The sequence below is a fragment of the Eptatretus burgeri genome, chromosome 8 (assembly GCF_056783735.1).
Source record: "Eptatretus burgeri isolate ZD-2024b chromosome 8, Ebu_testis_v1, whole genome shotgun sequence".
Lineage (NCBI taxonomy): Eukaryota > Metazoa > Chordata > Myxini > Myxiniformes > Myxinidae > Eptatretus > Eptatretus burgeri.
The window spans coordinates 69,442,127-69,461,233 of record NC_140968.1 but is presented as its reverse complement, the minus strand read 5'-3'; the positions used below and the strand labels follow the sequence as shown (position 1 = coordinate 69,461,233).

The 19,107-nt window shown below is 42.1% G+C and overlaps 1 protein-coding gene and 1 pseudogene across 1 annotated transcript in view; one reads left to right on the top strand and one right to left on the bottom strand.

Moving 5' to 3' along the window:
- Positions 1–19,107, bottom strand: part of LOC147021980 (protein disulfide-isomerase TMX3-like) — a 101,145-nt gene that overhangs the window by 64,153 nt on the left and 17,885 nt on the right. The window contains exon 3 of the mRNA XM_085892471.1: positions 9,720–9,759. Coding sequence (XP_085748597.1) covers positions 9,720–9,759 — 40 coding nt within the window. The remainder of the gene's footprint in view (positions 1–9,719; positions 9,760–19,107) is intronic.
- LOC147021981 (uncharacterized) lies at positions 12,230–13,815 on the top strand (annotated as a pseudogene).

Genomic DNA, 19,107 nt, shown 5'->3' with positions numbered 1-19,107 from the left:
CCTACAATTCTGGGGAGTCTGGTGGGAACCGAGATAGCTTCCCCCACCTATTGGTCTTCTCACCCGACCCCCCCGGCCCGCAATCATATACATACAAGCATAGGTACAAAAGTAATGCCTCTTAAACAACGGTAATGTAATGTTAACTTGACAAACTTAAAGTTGACAAAAGCATTGTCAAGTTATGGTGAAAAAAAAAAAAAAAAAAAACGATACAGCTCGGAGTGTAAAATATTATATATATATATATATATATATATATATATATATATATATATATATATATATATATATATATATATATATATATATATGCGTAGGTACAAAAGTAATGCCTCATTATATTTCTCACCAAATATAATTGCAATAAAAACGAGCATTTTTTGGTACTTGACCTTTTGACTGTGCCCCGGGGGCACCTCAGTGTCATGTGGTGATCATAACTACCAAGTCTGGTGTAATTTCTGTCCAACCGTTTGAGGACACAGTTGTGATGGACAGCCAGACAGATAGACAGATGGAGCCGATTACAATATCCCCCCATTTATTTTTTGTTCAAGAAGCATTGGAATAACTTGATATCTGTGATCAGAAAGTGATCACCAAGTGCAAGCGTCCCCAAGCTTACGCTTGCCCATGACTTACCCTTGGCCCATGATCCAATGATAGCCACATTCTTTTTGGACTACCATATAATGAAAAAATTTATTTTTTCTTAATTAGGCTACAATCAAAAATAAATAAAAATTAGCATGGACGTACGTACATACGGATGGATGGATGGACGGACAGCCAAAAAACATAATGCCACCGGCGACTTCGTCACGGAAGCATAAAAATTAGGTCAAGGACACGAATCATATATCAGGTGCATAACTTCAATGCAGGTCCACTATTATGATGCAAGAACATCTTGGAAGGCCAAGCGGTCTTTGCGATTCCGCAATACGCTTTGTTCTGGGCTAACGAAAGAGGGTAATTTTGTGCTGATCATCCAAAACTTTGTCAAGTTATGGTGAAAAATGTTAAAATGTCTATAATTGGGTTATGACATTAAAAATGAGGTCAAGATCAAAAAGTCAACCGTGAATACTTTCTATTCACATTAACGATGCTTACTTTCATTCCGAAAGTCTTCGCTGGCTCCAAGATTCAGCTCGGAGTGTAAGGAAAAAAAACCAAACAAACACCTACATGGGCTTAAGAAACTCCAAAGAAACACCTATAAAATATCCATTGGAGTAACCTCTTCTGCAGCATGAAATTCGGTAACTGTTCTCTGTTTCGTATGCACATCTAGCGGAACAGCCATTGAAAAACGTGGTGTGATGTCACGTGACCAGTCAAATTGCCGCTCAACTTAAAATGCGTGGGAGATACAAACCTTTCATTGTGATTTGCGTAGCTTTCTGACGACCTTTTGGCTATGAAATGAAAAATAAGAGAAATTACTTTTGTTCTGACCCTCGTACAAAAAAAAAAATTTAAAACACAGGATCTGATAGGAGAGAGAAAGGCAAGTGGTAATGTGTTGGAGTCGTGAGAGAAAGCAAATAAGTCTTGGAGAATAAAGGACGAAAGGGAGTAAAGGCATGCAGTAAAGTAAAAGGGATGAATGTCCATGTATGCAGCATATAAGGGAGTAGGAGGTCAACATTTCCACCATATTTGCTTATGTAATAAAAAATTGGCACCCTATTGACTTGAACTTTCACTCTCCATCGCAACCAAAATGAAAATTCAAAGAGAGCAATGTTCGGGTCACAGCCATTCAAGATGACTTGCAGACAGCTGATAGAATTTTAAGACGTGTTGAAGTCTAAAGATACAAAGGAAGGCAGCATTACGCTCCAGTTGATGCACAAGTTACCTCGATATTAAAAAGGACATCTTCACCGATTTGGGATGTTGTTCAAATTCCAAAATAAAGTCTCATAGAAGAGCAATAAGAAAAACGAGAAGGGCACTCGGTAGAGCGCATACCTCCGCCACACAATGCCCGATCCACGAGAACATATCGGGCCCAATCCATTTTTGAAATACCATGCTATACAGTACTATATCGTTTTTGGCCCCATCTCTCAATGGTGAGGAATCACGTAAAAAAATTAAATAACTCTCGTATCCAGATCCGAATTCGGATCCTCAACAAAATCTAATCATTCTTCCTTGTCACACACCCAACCTGTCCACAAAGTTTCACCCAGATCTACCTCCAACTTTTTGAGATATCGTGGTATATATCGGTTTCGCCCGATCTCTCAATGGCGAAGAATTACTTTAAAAATTCTAGCAGTCGGATCCGGATCTTCACCAAAATCTCACCAGTTGGTCCTTTTCACATACTCGACCTGTCCACAAAATTTCATCCAGATCCGTCCACAACTTTTTGAGATATCGTGCTATATATCAGTTCAGCCCTATCTATCAATGGTGAAGTATCACTTGAAAAATTCTAGTATTCAGATTCGGATCTTCACCAAAATCTAATCAGTTCGTCGTTGTCACACACCCAACCTGTCCACAAAATTTAATCCGGATCCGTCCACAACTTTTTGAGATATCCTGGACACAAACAGACAGAAAGGGATGAAAACAATCTCCTTCACCTTCGGTTGCAGAGGTAAGAACAACCCATTGACGGAATACATCGGAAGGACCACCCACTGGAATTCCATGTTGGTATGTAGTATGGCAAATGCTTTGATAAATGTAAATTTTCACTGGGCCTCATGAAATAAAAGGAGAAGTTGTATGTACGAGTGTGTGTTGAAAAGTAATGTCTCCTATTATTTTTCTTCAAAACAGGCAAAGATATTACAATGAAACAAAGCGCAGTCTCCCATCACGGGATGCAAAGGTTCATGATTCTGACACTGGATATCTCAGTGCTATGTTAGTCAAGATTGGAGAGGGCAGCACAACATCGCCAATGCAGTGAAGCACGAAGAGCTTGACATGAGAGTTGGGATGGATGACTGACTGGAGATGAGAGTTGGATGCACCATTATGATTCTGAGGGTAAGAGATGGTCGATGGGGTACCGCCACAAATTATCAGGAACACATCGGTGGAGAATATTTTTCTTCCGACAATGACGTCAAAGCTGCTGTGAAGCGCTGATGAAATCAGCAGGACGCACAATTATATTGTGACATCACAAAACGCCTTGAATGTTGGCAGAAATGTGGACTTGCAGTGGTGATTGTTGAGAAATAAATACTGTTATGGTTCTGGAAAACTTACCCCAGGGGAAGAGCACACATGGACACGTAGGTGACCCGAGGATCAGTTATTTCATGAGACTTTATTTTGTAGAGATAGTCCTTTGTCCCTTGGCAAAGGGGTGTATTGGGGGGGGGGCATGCGTTGGCCAGGCTGTATTTGTCCCATGTTATGTTTTCCCCCTCCCCCTGTTACTTTCAAAAATTATTCCTTCACACGAATGTCCTGTTCAATCCCTCTGTTACTTTCAATCATCCCTCCATTACCCCATCGGCCCATTTCAACGGTCCACCAATAATTTCCCCTCCACAAAACATCCTTTCAACAATCCCTCCTTCACCACATCGGTCTTACTTAGTGTTTTCCATTCATCGGGCTCACTTTGGCGGCCACCTAAGTCAATTCCTGGCCGCTCAACTGCTTTTCATTTTTTTTTAAAAAGAAAAAAATATTAAAAAAATATTTTAAATATTTATGGTGAAGATACATACATGCTAAACATAAGATATGTTGTAAGTGAGAATTTTTTTTACAAAATTGATGATGCCAAGATACTCTATTTAATTTGTGTTCTATTTCTATTTTATTTATTTAATTTGTGCCAAGATAATTTGTGTCTCTACTTGCATGCTCAGAATGCCCCAGAATGCACCTACGAGCATATAAATTACTAAATTTCCTGGGAGGGAACCCCCAAACCCCCCGACAGCGAAAGGGGGGAGACCCCCCTCTCCCACTCTCCACCCCCCCGCCCCCCCATGCCCACTGATCGTGGCCGCCGCAATCGGGGGGTTTGGGGGTTCCAAAATGATACATATTGGCAGTTTAACCCACGTCATTTTAAAACCCAGGGAAAACCCTGAAGCTACGGCCGTTTCGTCATCCCTCGGTCGTGTGGGGTTCCTTTCTGTGTTACCTCCATCCGTGCATTGCTTAATAACCCATCGGATGCTCTCACATGTATGTTCGTGTCACGTCTCACATGCATGTTCATAAGGCTTTGTGTTCGTTGTGGCCTGCGAGGTGTGGCGCTTCTTGCGGGCATAGTACAGTGCAAAGCAGTGCAAATGGGTGTTTTCCATGTGGAGGGAGCTGGGGCTCTCGTTGTGGCTTTGGGCGTGTAAAGGGCAAGGTGGGGCTTCGTTGAAAGTTCCCTCAGAATGGCATGGCAATTTCCACAAGTGACGTCATGCACCTTCCCCCAGACTGCAGACCAATGGGAGGGGGACAAGGCTTGTAGGGGGAGAGGAAGAAAGCTGATATGAAGAAGCAGAAATGCAAGAGAAGGGCTCGTAACAAGCTCACGCGAGCAGGGACGAAGAGCGCTCCTGAGCACATGGCTCAGAAAGCAGAAAGGGAAGAATCAAAAGGCAGAAAGCAGAATGTGCTGTATCACGTGATTGGGTTTTCGTGTATCATGACTCGGCCGCGAGGGGTGGCGGTGATGTACATCCGGAAGGGCAATAAAGCGGAGTTACTGCTACGCTCTCGCTCTCCATGTTCCGCTGCGCCTCGGACACCACATTTGGCTGACGAGGATGGTTGATTGACGAGTCACGGTGCACGGACAGGTGCCCGTTTTCGTCGGAGACGACTTCGAGTTGTTTTCAGAACAGTTAGGGTGCTATTTCCACGTGAATGATGTGGTCGACGAGAGCAAACAGAAGTCGATCTTGCTCGCCTCGCTATCGGCAGAACATTATCGACTGCTGAGCGATTTGGTGGCACCGGACAAGCCCAGTGGGGACACGCTGTCGTTTCGGGACATTGTGCAGAAGATGAAAGCACACATGGCGCCGGAGAAGTCATTACAGCTGGCTCGATACCAGTTCGATCGCCTCGCGAAAGGTACAGGGGAGCGCGTCGCTGATTTCATGGCGCGAGTGAAGCATTCTTCCGTGGCCTGCAAGTTCACGGCAGAGGAGCATCCAGCTCGGCTCAGAGATAGTTTTATTTCTGGTTTGCAAGATGCGAAAATGGTTTCGGCAGTTCTACGGCTGAAGGGTGAAGCCATTACATTTACCTCGGCGGTCGACACTGCTACAGCTGTCGAGCAGACTCTCGGAGATGTTCGGGCCATCACCGGCCGCGGCATGCCGGATGGCCCGGGGGCCCACGCGGTGTCGCGAGCGCCCCGGGAGGCACGCACGACCTTCGGTGCGGGTTGGGGCCAGACGTCGCCGCGCGGCCGCACGAGCGGCGAGGTGACCCCGCGGACGTGTTTGGGATGCGGAGGTCGACACCTGCGCCGTGTGTGCCCGTTTAAGAGCACCATGTGTTTACGTTGTCACAAGGTGGGTCATTTGAAGCATGTGTGCCGAGGGGCGTTGGCCACCGTTAAGGTCATGGACGGCGATATGCGAGGCGACCTCAGCGACCCGGGGCGGAACTGGCAGCTGTTGATGGGCCTGTTTTCAATTGGCCCTGCGGTGGCGCGCCCGATGACGGTGGAAGTCGAAGTGAACAATACGCCGATCACATTTCAGGTTGATATGAGAGCGGCGGTGTCGATCATCGGCGAACAGACCGCGCGTAGACTCAACGACCTGAAGCTTATCAGGTCGGACCTCACACTGTTCACGTACACCCGCGAGAAGATAACGCCAGTCGGGATGGCAGACGTGTCTGTGCGGTACCAAGGCCAGGTCGCCGCGCTTCCGTTGTATGTCGTGTGGGGGAGGGGTCCGTCTCTCCTAGGCCGAGACTGGCTGACCCGCATCAGGCTAGACTGGGCCGCCGTTCACCTTGTGCAACCCATGCCGAGCTGGTGGGAGGATCAGTTGGAGAAGATTCTTCAAAGACATCAAGGTTTGTTTTGCGACGACCTTGGGAAACTCAAGGGCATGGAGGCAAAACTCTTCCTGAAGGAGGGGGTGGTTCCTCATTTTTGTAAACCACGACCGGTGCTGTATGCTCTGCGGGACAAGGTCAAGGATGAACTGAATAGGCTGGAGGCCTGTGGAGTGATCGAACGGGTGTCGTACTCAGATTGGGCCACCCCGGTCGTCACGGTGCTGAAACGGAATGGAGACGTCCGATTGTGCGGAGACTTCAAGTACATGGTTAACCCGGGGCTCAGCGTGGAGCAATATCCACTGCTGTCAATTCATATTTGACTAAAAAAATGCATCTACGGTGGTCTATGAGGGACACAGATAACGGTTTACCATCGCAATCATGCATGGCTGGAACAAGAGCTCTGCAATATGATCATGCATGTGAATGTTACCTGAATATTGTTTCTGGAAATATAAATCGATCAAAAATCAAATTTGGTGAAAGGAACTTCGACTCCATGAATATTTCCATTATTAATTACATACTGGGAGCTGGCAATATCGCGATTAAATGCATAAATTTGCGAAATCGATATTGATGTTCTCACTGTATTAATTTTCATGATTGCATAATAGAAATGTTCAAACTACAATGGTGTGTTCATATTGATTTGGGTTTAACATAGTCCTGTCCAGCGCAAAGAAATAATGTATGGTGGCCTATTGGGGACATCGAGTGACAATCACCCAAGATCGCCATTGTGTATATATGCATCTCCTCTGGGCTGGGGTTCGTAGTTGAAAACATTTTAACTCTGCTATTCTGTTTTCAGGTGATAACTCCACTGTAGTGTACCCAAAGACTAATCTCCTGCTTGGTGGTGGTTCTTCCCAATTTTACAGTGACTGATTGGTCGTGGTTCAAGACAATGGCCAAGCATTTCAAACTATTAGACCCCCAGCAGCGAGGGCCAAGTACATCTGTTACATCAATTAACCAGACAGACTGGAACCTATGTGTGCTGTGTCAGATGGACACCACTGAGCCTCTTCATTGTCCAGCTGACTCCAAGCGAAGCACAGGAGGGTCTGGATACCAGACTCTGGCAGACAAGCTCCTCAGGTTCAGTGAGATCGACTGCTTGCCAAAATCTCTCAACATGTCCCGCTTGGACGATGGTGAGGGTATTGAGTCCACCTTCCAGCACCACAGGGCTAAGTGGCATGATTCGTGCAGACTACAATACAACAAAACTCAATTGATTCGGGCAGAGAAGAGGAAAACAACCAGTGGGGATACCGAAGGCGTGACACGAAAGTATACCCGTCAGAGTGTGGACCGCACAGAGTCACTGCTCGAAACGTGTTTCTTTTGTGACAAGCCAGCAGGTAACGAGTCTTTGCGCAAAGCTTCTACCTTTGACCTGGACAGACGAGTCAGGAAATGTGCTCTGAAACTAGAAGACAAGCCACTTATTGCTAAACTGAGTGCTGGAGATATGATGGCGCAAGATGCCCTGTACCATGTGAAGTGTCTGGTTTCCCTCTATAACAAAGCAAGGGACACAAAGAGAACCTTGGATGACCAGGATGATATCAATCATGGCATAGCTCTCGGAGAACTGGTGTCCTACATCGATGATGCCCGCATGGATGCACTGGAGCGTTTTGTTGTTGTGCTCTATGATCGCACCAGTAGCCAGGAACATGTCAATGAGTGTCGCAAACATCTGTTCACCCAGAACGGCAGATCAATAGATGCTCTCCCACCAACTTGTGAAGCCCTGAAACAGCACATCAAGAGAGCTACCTACCAAGCCGGCTACTGTTGGGGCCAGATGATGGTGTCCACACCAGAGCTCCCATCGCCCAGTGACTGGGGGTGGGTTCACACAGATAATGGCTGGGACATATACTGGACAAACCTCCCAGAGGAAACTGAGGCATGTCGGCAACTACTAAGGTGTGGCTGCAAAAAGGGATGCAGAGGACAGTGCAAGTGCGTCAAGGCTGCACTCCAGGGCACAGCTCTATGTCACTGTGGTGGGGAGTGTACAAGAGAGTAGAAATGGGACAAGAGAGATCACAGATGATAATTATGTAACATGTACACATGTATCCATGCATCATAGTAGACTCTGTTACCTGGATCTAGAGGTTCCACTGTATAATTTTAACTCTGTAAGTTGATGTTAGGATCAAACAGAAGCACTTCCTCTGAGTTCAAGAGTGTTAAATGAACAACAGTCATTCCATGGTGCTTGATAACAGTTTTTTGAAGAGTTTGTTGTAGAAAACCATCCAAAAGTGCAAAAATGCACCAAAAATGACCAAATAAATGGTTTATTCATGCTTTGTCACCTTTATTTGCTATTTCTTATTTGCTAGAATCTATATTTAGTTAAATAAAACCACTGGTATGCTTCTTAAGTATAGTTGTATCCACATGTATCCTCCTTGTACAACACAAAATCGGCTATTTTGCAAAATGGCCGCCATTTTGGCTCTGGGAAGAATCTGGAATGTCCCTATATCCAAAAATCTTTGTAAGATACTGCCCTAGCAGTGTGCCAAATTTCATGCTTGTATCACGAAAGGCACATTTTTTTCACATATCTGCCGGACAAAGAGAGGACTTGCCTACTGGGTCCGGGGACCTCAGGGACACGGCTGCACATCTCCATTGCTTCACATCGCCACTGCCCATTTCCTTTTCTCCATACATTACTTTTATTTTATTTTCAAGTCCTTGTTTTATTCTTTGCCCCTGAGTGAATGATAGCCAAGTCTTTTGTTTAAGTAAGATTAAAGAAGAATACATGTTATGGTTAAATCTGCTCTTATGTACCTTTTTGTTTTCTTGCTGATAAATTACTGCATGCTTGTGCTTGTAATAAATAATTGTTTGCTGCCATTTCCAATCTGTCTCAGTTGTCTTTTCCTTTATTGGTCCGATGAAGTGCACAAGTAAAGGTTCGACGGGACATTCTCCCCCAATAATTTGCTTTGTCAGCCAGCGCACTCTCACTCTAATGCTCGGCAGTAATCCAAGTAAGCGCTGAGGACACTGACCCCGATTAGCCGGCCGTTCACAGGTTTGTATCACACGAAGTAGTGTAACCTGCCCAGATTGACCACGCCAATCGGCGTTCGTGGTTGCTTGCCAACCTGCCGGTGTGCGGAGTTACCTGTGCCCGGTGGCCTCAGGACCGGGCGTTCGGGAGATACCCAAGTGCTTCCCCTCATAGCGAGCTTCGAACCCCAAATCCATGACAATATGCACAATGGAAAAATAAAGATTGATGTTAATATCTGAAAAGACGTTTCATTCGAATATCTTTACCTTTTTTGAGAAATATAATAGGAGGCATTACTTTACAACACACCCTCGTAAATTTAGATGCTGTAAGCAAAATCATAAATCAAAACAACAGAATCTTGTTACGACGTGTGAAGCGGTGAGAGAAGGGATCAAAACAAAACAAGAGACACAGACAAACACTATTCCTACATTTATATAGATTGATTACCAAAAGAAGAAGAAGAAGAAGAATTTTACTTAAATCACAAGGTTAAAATAAAACAAAATACGAAACCTTTGAATTCGTAAAATAAAATAAAACATTGTGATTTTTCAAAATCTGTTTAACAAAACATGTTATTGCAGATAACAAAAAGAAGAGGAAGAAAAAAAAACAAAACACGACAAATACGTACTTCAACTAGCCACACACCATCTTTCCTCTGTTCCAAGAATCTGAAAAGAAAAAAATTGCATCAAAACTTTAAAAAAGAGAAAAGGTGTACATTCAGGTAGATAATGCCAAAAAACAAACAAACAAGCCGGTAGGCGACGAGGGATCCGCGAGGATCGAAGCGCTGGATACGATGCTTTTCATTCCAGCACACAAGCCAACATGTATTTTTTTTAACTTTGGGGTGCATTTTTTGTTAATAGCAGGCATCCATGCTAGATCAATCAGTCATAGGGTGGGGAAGAAAATGTGGTGGATGCCACCCTCGATTTTGACCTTAAAGGTCATTTTCAAGGTCAAATTTTGTGTTTTTTACATTGTGCATTAATTGACATCAATTTTGTTCACTCTATCCATATAAACTATTTTAATATCAAAAACATGTATTTAGGGTGTTTAATTAACAAGTGAATTTTATTTTTTACCCATATGTGTATGGCATCGTGAAACACCAAAATGTGATTTTCTCGAAATGTGTTTATTCTGCATGTTAAAGTAATTTGCACACCGAACCTTTTGGTTTAAACTATCATACACGTTCAATTAACTACTTTGTCACTGTAAATTGCCAAACAATTCTTTTGTTTGCAATGGCCACTTGTTTTATTTGTTCCTAAACACTTTAAAGCCCCCTCTTGTGGAAGATTTGTTCAAAGAAATTCCAACATGGCGGTTTGGTGTTGTGACCATGCTTTATCAGGCAGTGTACATAATTGATGCAAACTACACATCAAAAGTGAGTAACTTTGATAAAAAAGACATGTGTTGGTTAAGGCCCAGTCACACCTTGACGTTTTAGCCAGCAATGGCAACGTATCAAAATGTATGTAAAACGCTGGCTTAAGCTGAACTTTTGATGTTTTTTTTAAAGATTCGGACGTATTCATAACGAGTTGGTCGTATGCATAACATATTAGTAACGGACACAGAACGTTTCGTTGTCTTATGGATAACTTATACGAATGAATGCTGAGCCTGTTGTCAGCGTTCACAACCTATGCCCAACGATAGTCTAACTTATGCATAGCGCGCTGCAAGTATCGCCGACGATCACATGGCGTAGCCTATTAAAAGGCTGCCGCACAATGATTCAAGTCATAACCGCCGGAGAAATGGAAGTGTCAACATCGCAGTCACACCTTGGCGATCTTGCCAGCGTATGCCGACCTCTGAAAAATGCATCTAAAACGCTGGCGCACGTCAAATACGGTATGGTTAAGTTTGGTATAAGTGAATAGAACGCTAAAGTATGCTATCATACATCGTAGTAAGTGGAGTACGTCTTGAAATTTTAAATGTGTTAAACATTTTACGACGTACTTGCCGTATGCCTCACACGTTCCGCATGCGATGGGAATAAGTTGTACGCACGATATGCGATCGTTGGCACAGGTCGACAAATGTTACTTGTAACTTACTCATAAGTCGAAACACGTCGAGGTAATGGTTACCGTCAGTGTTTCAGACTCCCTGGTTTTTTTTTTTTCTTCGGTATGACGGTGATGTTGACACTTCGATTTCTAGTGCAGTTATAATATAATTAATAGGCTGCCGCTCAACGATTTAAATCATAACCGCACTAGAAATCGAAGTGTCAACATCACCATCATACCGAAGAAAAAAAACATAAAACCAGGGAGTCTGGAACACTGACACTAACAATTACCTTGACGTGTTTCGACTTATGAGTAACTTACAAGTAACGTGTATGGACGCGTGTCAACGATCGCGTAACGTGCCTACAACACGTTACTCATAGGTTAGAAATAAGTTTCGGGTACACTAAACATTACCTCGACGTGTTTCAACTTATGATTAACTTACAAGTAACGTGTGTCGACGTGTGTCAACGATCGCATAACGTGCCTACAACTTATGGCCAGCGTAGCGGAACTTGTGAGTCATGCGCTGGCATAAGTCGTAAAATTTCAAGCATGCTAAAATTTGAGGACAACCGCAAAGTACAACAATGAAAGCCAGCGTACTACGACGTATGGCAGTGTTTTTCAGCGTGCTCTCAATGTTTCCAAAACTTACCCATAACATATTCGACGTCTGCCAGCGTTTTAGACAAATTTTTCAAAAATCGGCATAAGCTGGCTAAAATATCAAGGTGTGACTGGGACTTTAGAGAGATATGCACAACAATTATCTGGGCCCATTAAGGAAACGGGACCGGGGCATTTACATGACTTATTTGACGGCTGGTATACACTGTGTACGGGGAGTCTTTATTTGGTCGAAATTTGAGCCTTGCAATTCCACATTTAGATTTGAGTTAAACCATATTGTTAATCGGTAAACAACTATTCAGAGGACATACTAAAATTGTGTTTGGAATGACGGAATGCCGTAAAACGGACCATCATACCACATTTGGGTGAAATTACACATGTATTTCCCCGTACTGTTGATGCAGTACTATGTACAAAGAAACGTTCTTATGGCTGATTGAGGGAACTGTCAGGTTTCATGACACTCAAGAAGCACTACTCAAAAACCTTCGCTGATTTGTACAAGGCAAATGTATCTACTAAACAGAATGTACAGAAAACAATCAAAGCTGACAGAAAGCTACTGCTGCGATTGCTCAATACTGTCACCGCCGGGCGACCACTGGAAATGGCAACCGTTCTCAAGCATGAACTCTCTCCAATCCCACTGTCTCTGGCAAAGGTTGGAGGGAAGATGAAGTCTGCTTCAAAGTCGGAGCTGATTAACATATTGATGGCAGGACTACAAGTACCTCCTGAAGTTCCAGAAACTGACAAGAAGACATGTGTGATTATAGATGGTCACGCCCTCATCCAAGCTCGAGGAAAGCCTGGTGGGTGTCAGACATTTGGTGAATATGCTGATGTGTTTGTAAAAACTGTAACACGTCACTTTGGACAGCACACAACAAAGTTGATGTCGTATTTGATCGCTACATCGGGGAAAGCTCCATCAAGGCAGTGACTCGCTCAAAGCGACTGGGAAAAAAAGATACCAATCCGCAAGCTCATCGATGGGCCCAATGTCCCACTCCCACAGGTTTGGGTCCAGTTCATTGCCCTTGGATGAGAACAAAGCTGATCTTGCCAATTTCTTAGCTGAGGAAATCATATAGAAAGGTAAAGATCTGCCCAGGCGATTTGAGCTGGTAACCGGAGGCAGATTTACAGATGTTACTGATGCAAGGTCAACAAGGAGAGATGACCCCAGGCTTCACGGAAACCATGAAGAAGCTGATACCAGGCTGATACTCCATTCGTGTGAGGCAGTTAATGAAGGATACCAAAGAGTGCTCGTAATCTGCAGAGACACAGATGTCATGCTACTTCTGATACACTTTGTATCAACAAGAATATCCGAAGTGTGGATGGTCTCTGGAACAGCAAAGAATCGGAAATGTTACCCACTACATGCCGTATCTGAGAGACTTGCACAACCTGTGAGGGAAAACCTACTCAGCTTCCATGCGCTAACAGGTTGTGACACAACATGTTATTTCAGTGGCCATGCAAAGAAGTCATGCTGGAAAGCATTTGAAAGCCAACCACTTCTTGTCAAGGGGATCGGTCGTGATGGAGACCTTGCACCAATTATACAGTTTGTGTGTCACCTGTATGGGACACCTGACCAACGAACCGTCAACCATGCCAGGCTCCAACTTTGGAAAGGCAAAGAAGGGACGAGAGATGTTACCACCGACAAGGGATGCACTGGAACTTCACGCTACACACGCCAATTATCAGGCAAAGATTTGGTTGCAAGTAGACCAGGAACACATTGATGTCTCATCGCCTACAGACACCTCAGCTTGGAGGAAGGAGTCCGGTTGCCTTAAGGCCATGTGGCCAAGGCTACCCCCAATCCCAAAAGCCTGCCTGGAGCTGGTAGCCTGTGGATGCAAATCAAAATGCAGAACAGCTTGATGTACGTGCTTCAGAGAGAACTTCAGGTGCACTTTTGCCTGCGGATGTGATGCGATTGACTGCTGTAATCCAACTGGCCAGTAGATTCATACCAAGAGCCTCATGCCGATACACATGCATGTACATGTCGGCTTATGCGACACACCCAATACTGTATGTTCCCTTTCCGTTGTGTCACCCAGCTGGTCACACTCAGCTACATCACATTAATTTAATTAATATTTTAAACACATTGTAATGATGGATAAATGTTGAAACCGTATAGCCCTTTTTCAGATCAAAAAAGTTTGCTGTTTTGCATCATACATGTAGGGCCGTACATTAAGGCATATAATACACAATGTTGCATGTTTCAGAGACTGTGTACTTCAGCAATTGTATAACTATCTTTTTGCAAATATAAACATTAAATGAGCTTTCAACGGAGAAAAGTCCAGGATAAAATGGCCTTTCAGGTCAAAATCAGTGGTTGCATCCACCAACATTAAATTCTTCCCCACACGATGACTATAATTGATCTGGCATAGATGCCTGTTATAAACAAGCAATTCAACATAAAATCAGATGTTGGCTGGTGTACTAGAACAAATCTGACTGCCACAAGAGGGGGCTATACAGTATTTAAAGATAAAGCGAGTGGCCATTGCAAAAAAAGTTTCTTTAGGATTATACAGTGACAAATTAGTATACTGAATGTGTGTGATAGTTTAAACCAAAAAGATTTGGTGTGAGTAGGGTGAATATACTGATTCTGGCTCACTTTTCCCCATGTAAATGAATGGGGGATTTTCAGCGATTCATTTTTTTTTCCTAAAAAGTAAACCCCCTTTTTATCCCAAGGTATATTTATTTGTCTCCCCTTTTAACCTTGGGACACTTTTTTTCAAATAACCAATGCAATAAGATAAAGATTTGTTCAAGTGGTAAAGTAGTAATGCGACTTGTAAAAGGTGATTCTGAAGAAATATCTGAAACATCTAAGCCTCGGGACACTCTTTTTCAAATAACCGATGCATATTGTTTAGCTCACTCATTGAACCTATAAAGATTTGTTCATTCTCAAATTCCTTCAATAGTTTAATTTTCTTTGCACAATAATCCCCATCTAAAATATTTAAAAACAAAATATTTGAATCTTTATATTTTTTAAGATACCCCTTTTATGCCATTACGAAATGATATACTTCTCTTAATGCTCTTGTTTGACCACCTCCTGAGCCACAGGTTATTTTTTGTTAAACCACACCCACTTTTCATAAGCCCTGCCCACTTTTAAATGAAAATTGTATAGGCCCTGCCCACTTTTCATGAGGTATTTTCCTAAGCCCCACCCACTTTTGCTAACCCCCACCCACTTTTCATGAGGTGTTTTGCTAAGCCCCGCCCACTTTTCATGATGCATTTTCATAAGCCACGCCCACTTTTCCTAAGCCCCACCCACTTTGTGTGAGGTATTTTTGTAAGTCACGCCCACTTTTCCTAAGCCCCGCCCACTCTTACATCATTTCTAGTTCATCTCTGACTCACAAAGAAATCACGAGAAAATTCTGGAATGTTATGGTTTTGAAAATTTTCCCAATGAAGGCTTGCCTGGGCTTGCCCAGGGAATTTCCAAAGAAAACCACACCCACCAGTCTTTCCCTATAAAAGCCTCAAGCCCAGGCTCCATTTTAAACATTTTTTTTGCTGGCAATGGTGTGCTGTGTGCTTGCCTGGAACTCTCCGACTTGTATGGAACTAAACCTTCAAGTTGATGAACTGGATTCAAACCTCTTATCCATTGAGGTAAGATTTTATTTCCCTATTTTTAGTTTGATTTAAGCATCGACTCATTTCATAATTAAATAACTTAATTAATACATTATTATTTTCTCTCACAGGAAATTGTATATGAAAATACCGATTTTGCCACAACTTTGGGCGAAATGGTTGGCTTGGTTGAAGACCTTGTGAGCGACCAAGACCCACAGAACGAGCGAGACCTTGAGTGGGATGACTTTGGGGTTCCTTGGAGATTGACTACTTGCATGGAACTAAACCTTAAAGTTGATGAACTGGATTCAAACCTCTTATCTGTTGAGGTAAGATTTTATTTTCCTATTTTCAAACTTTTATTGAAACATACTCATTTAATAATTAAATCACTTGATTAATGCATTATTATTTTCTCGCACAGGAAATTGTATCTGAAATACGAAATGAAAATACTGCTTTTGCTACAACTTGGGGCGAAATTGTTGGCTTGGTTGAAGACCTTATGAGCGACCAAGACCCACAGAACGAGTTCGTCCTTGATGATCCAACCAAAGAGTTATACCTTGGAGACCAGCAAAGTCCTGAAAAAGAGTTTTGCAACAATAGTACTCATTGTGAGTTATCAAGACAATACCCCCTGAACAAGTTATACCTTGATGAGCCAGAATACAAGTTTTACCTTGGAGACTCACAATTTTCAGACATTTTGAAAAATGGAGTTTTCCTTGATGATCCACAGTTATACTATGTGAGATCTATCACTGAAACCCATCAAAATTGGAAAAATGGACATTTCCTTGATGATCCACAGTTATACTATGCGAGATCTATCACTGAAACCCATCAAAATTGGAAAAATGGAGATTTCCTTGATGATCCACAGTTATACTATGTGAGATCTATCACCGAAACCCACTATATTTCTGGAAATTGTGATTCTTCCTTGGAGCCTTGGATCGATGGTTATATTTTTGGAGACTTGAAATGTGGGTTCTGGCTTGATAACTCGCAATGTGATACGTATCTTGGAAACTCAACAGGAATGTGGTTATACCTTGGAGACTTGGAAAGTTGGGTTTATTTTGGAGACTTGAAATGCTACCACTCTTTGGGATCGAAACCTATCAAGAAAGTTCTTACTCCCCCTTTCTACGTCATCAAACCTGAAAGCCTTAAAAGACAGAATTGGAAGAAGAGAAAAAAACATAAAAAATATATGTTGTTAGTTCTGGGAAGAAAGTGCAGGCTTACTCCCCCTTTCTACATCATCAAACCTGAAAGCCTTAAAAGACAGAATTGGAAGAGAAAAAAAACGAAAAAACATACAAAGGTGGAAATCTCATTTTGAAAAAGACATTGTGTTGGGCAAGGGTTGGGGGTTGGGGTTAAGATTTTGAATGTGAGGGTTGGGACACACACACACACACACACACACACACACACACACACACACACACACACACACACACACACACACACACACACACACACACACACCCCAACAAACAAAAGCTAAGCCTTGACTATTCAGTTGAGGATTCTGTGTTTGGGGTTTACAGATCCAAGAACGTCCCCCTTGACACACATTATATGCTGTTATACACCTCGGACTTGGCCCTCGAGTGTCCACAACAGTGTATAGGAGGAGGGAGTGAAGCGCCAAACCATTGCTCCCATTGCACACACACACCAACAAACAAAAGTTAAGCCTTGACTATTCAGTTGAGGATTCTGTGTTTGGGGTTCACAGATCTAAGAACATCCCCCTTGACACGCATTATATACTGTTATACACCTCGGACTTGGCCCTCGAGTATCCACAACGGTGTGTAGTAGGAGGGAGTGAAGGACCAACCCATTGCTCCCATGGGTATTATCTGCTTTGTTTTGTCTTTCGTAATTCCTGTGAATAAAATGAACCTAAAATCTCTTCCCCTTCTAAATCATATATCTTATAAGTCCAAGGAACCGTATCTCTTACATAAACAATTTTAAAAAGTTCGTTCGTCCATCGTTTAATATAACCATTTTCAAAATGAGATTTCCACCTATATATTCTTACGATATCACCAACTTTGAACTTTGGTTTTCTGATGTTAATCTCTTTTTCATATTTTAATTTTGTAAATGTTTCTGATGGTTTCATATTCGTTGACGTGTGAATCGTGTCATTATACTTATCCACAATATCCTGAATAAAAGATAACCATTGTTGTGAAGCGTGTTCTGTGAATTTTTTTATATAGTCTCTCTTTTAAGGTACGATTAAAACGTTCAACAACAACGGCCTTCCCTTCATTAAAGGCACTGTATAATGTAATACTGTTATTTTTTAGAAAATTCATAAATGTCTTGTTATAAAAAAAAAACTCTCCACCCTCATCAGTCCACAATTTTTTAGGTTTTCTCTTATTTTTATTAAATATCTGTTGAAAGGCTAACATAAGAGTATTACCTGTTTTGTTTTTTAAAGGGACAACCCACGCGTATCTACTCCTCAAATCAATAACGGTTAAAGCATACTTGTACCCCTTATCATTATTGAGTTCAATCAAATCAGCGGAGCAGATATAATCAACTTCCTTGGAATAAACCTTCCTTCTACGAAACTTTGTGAATATTGGTTTATGTAATTCATCAGCTAATTGCTCTTCAGTCTTAATGACATCATTAGAGCCTATAAGTTTTTTGAATTTCCAAGTCCAAGTTACAATTTAGCACTGATCATCTTCTTCACAATGAACCGATCAACTTTTTCTCTCAAGGTTGGATTTTGTATCAGAGACAAATTATACAACATTTCTCTATCGGCTTCATGCTTTTCTTCCAAAGTTGTGGTATTCCCATAATCAATATCGTGTCTCATGCACACTTCATCAACTCCATTAATGGGTTTACTCCATGATTTAGGATTGTCTGCCTCATCTAATCTTTTATCCAAGTTTGTGCCTGGACCACAGAAAGAATACCCTGGTAGATGTAATTCCCCTGGTATTCCAGTAGTTGTAAATTTACTTCCTGATAAAAACTTTTGTATATCTCCTCCGAGTTTGTGTTTGGAGATAAATTGATTTTTTTTTGAACCACACACCGAACATATACCTTTTTGTATAACCCTGTTATTTTTACTTTTAATTTTCTGAAATGTTTTTAGTATTAGTTTTCTTTTTGCATTTGAGACAATAACTCATTTATTTATAAGAAAAATTCCTGCAGAGTGCAAAAACCTTTATAGTTTCCAACATGCACATTTGAATCTTAATTTTTAAAACATAAAGAATCCTTAGAAATGCATTCACTCTCTCCTCCATTTATTTAAGAGAAAAAATGAAAAACTTGAATCAAAATGAATATCTTGCCGATGTCAATAGTCATGTCGAAAATATTGCAAATAGACTTGTCAATTCTTCGTTTTCCTCCTCGGTGGGTTGTTATTTTCTGTAATACCCCCAATCTTTTTTAATCTCATTGGTTTCCATATTTTCAGATTTATTTAGTCTCACTCTTTCCTCCCTCTCCTTCTCTCTCTTCTCTTTTTCCTCCTTCTCTTTTTTCTCCCTGTCCTCCTTCTCTCTCTTCTCTTTTTCCTCCTCTTTTTTTCTCCCTCTCCTCCTTCTCTCTCTTCTCCTTTTCCTCCTCTTCTTCAACTCCTTCCTCATCCCTTATTATCCTTGAATT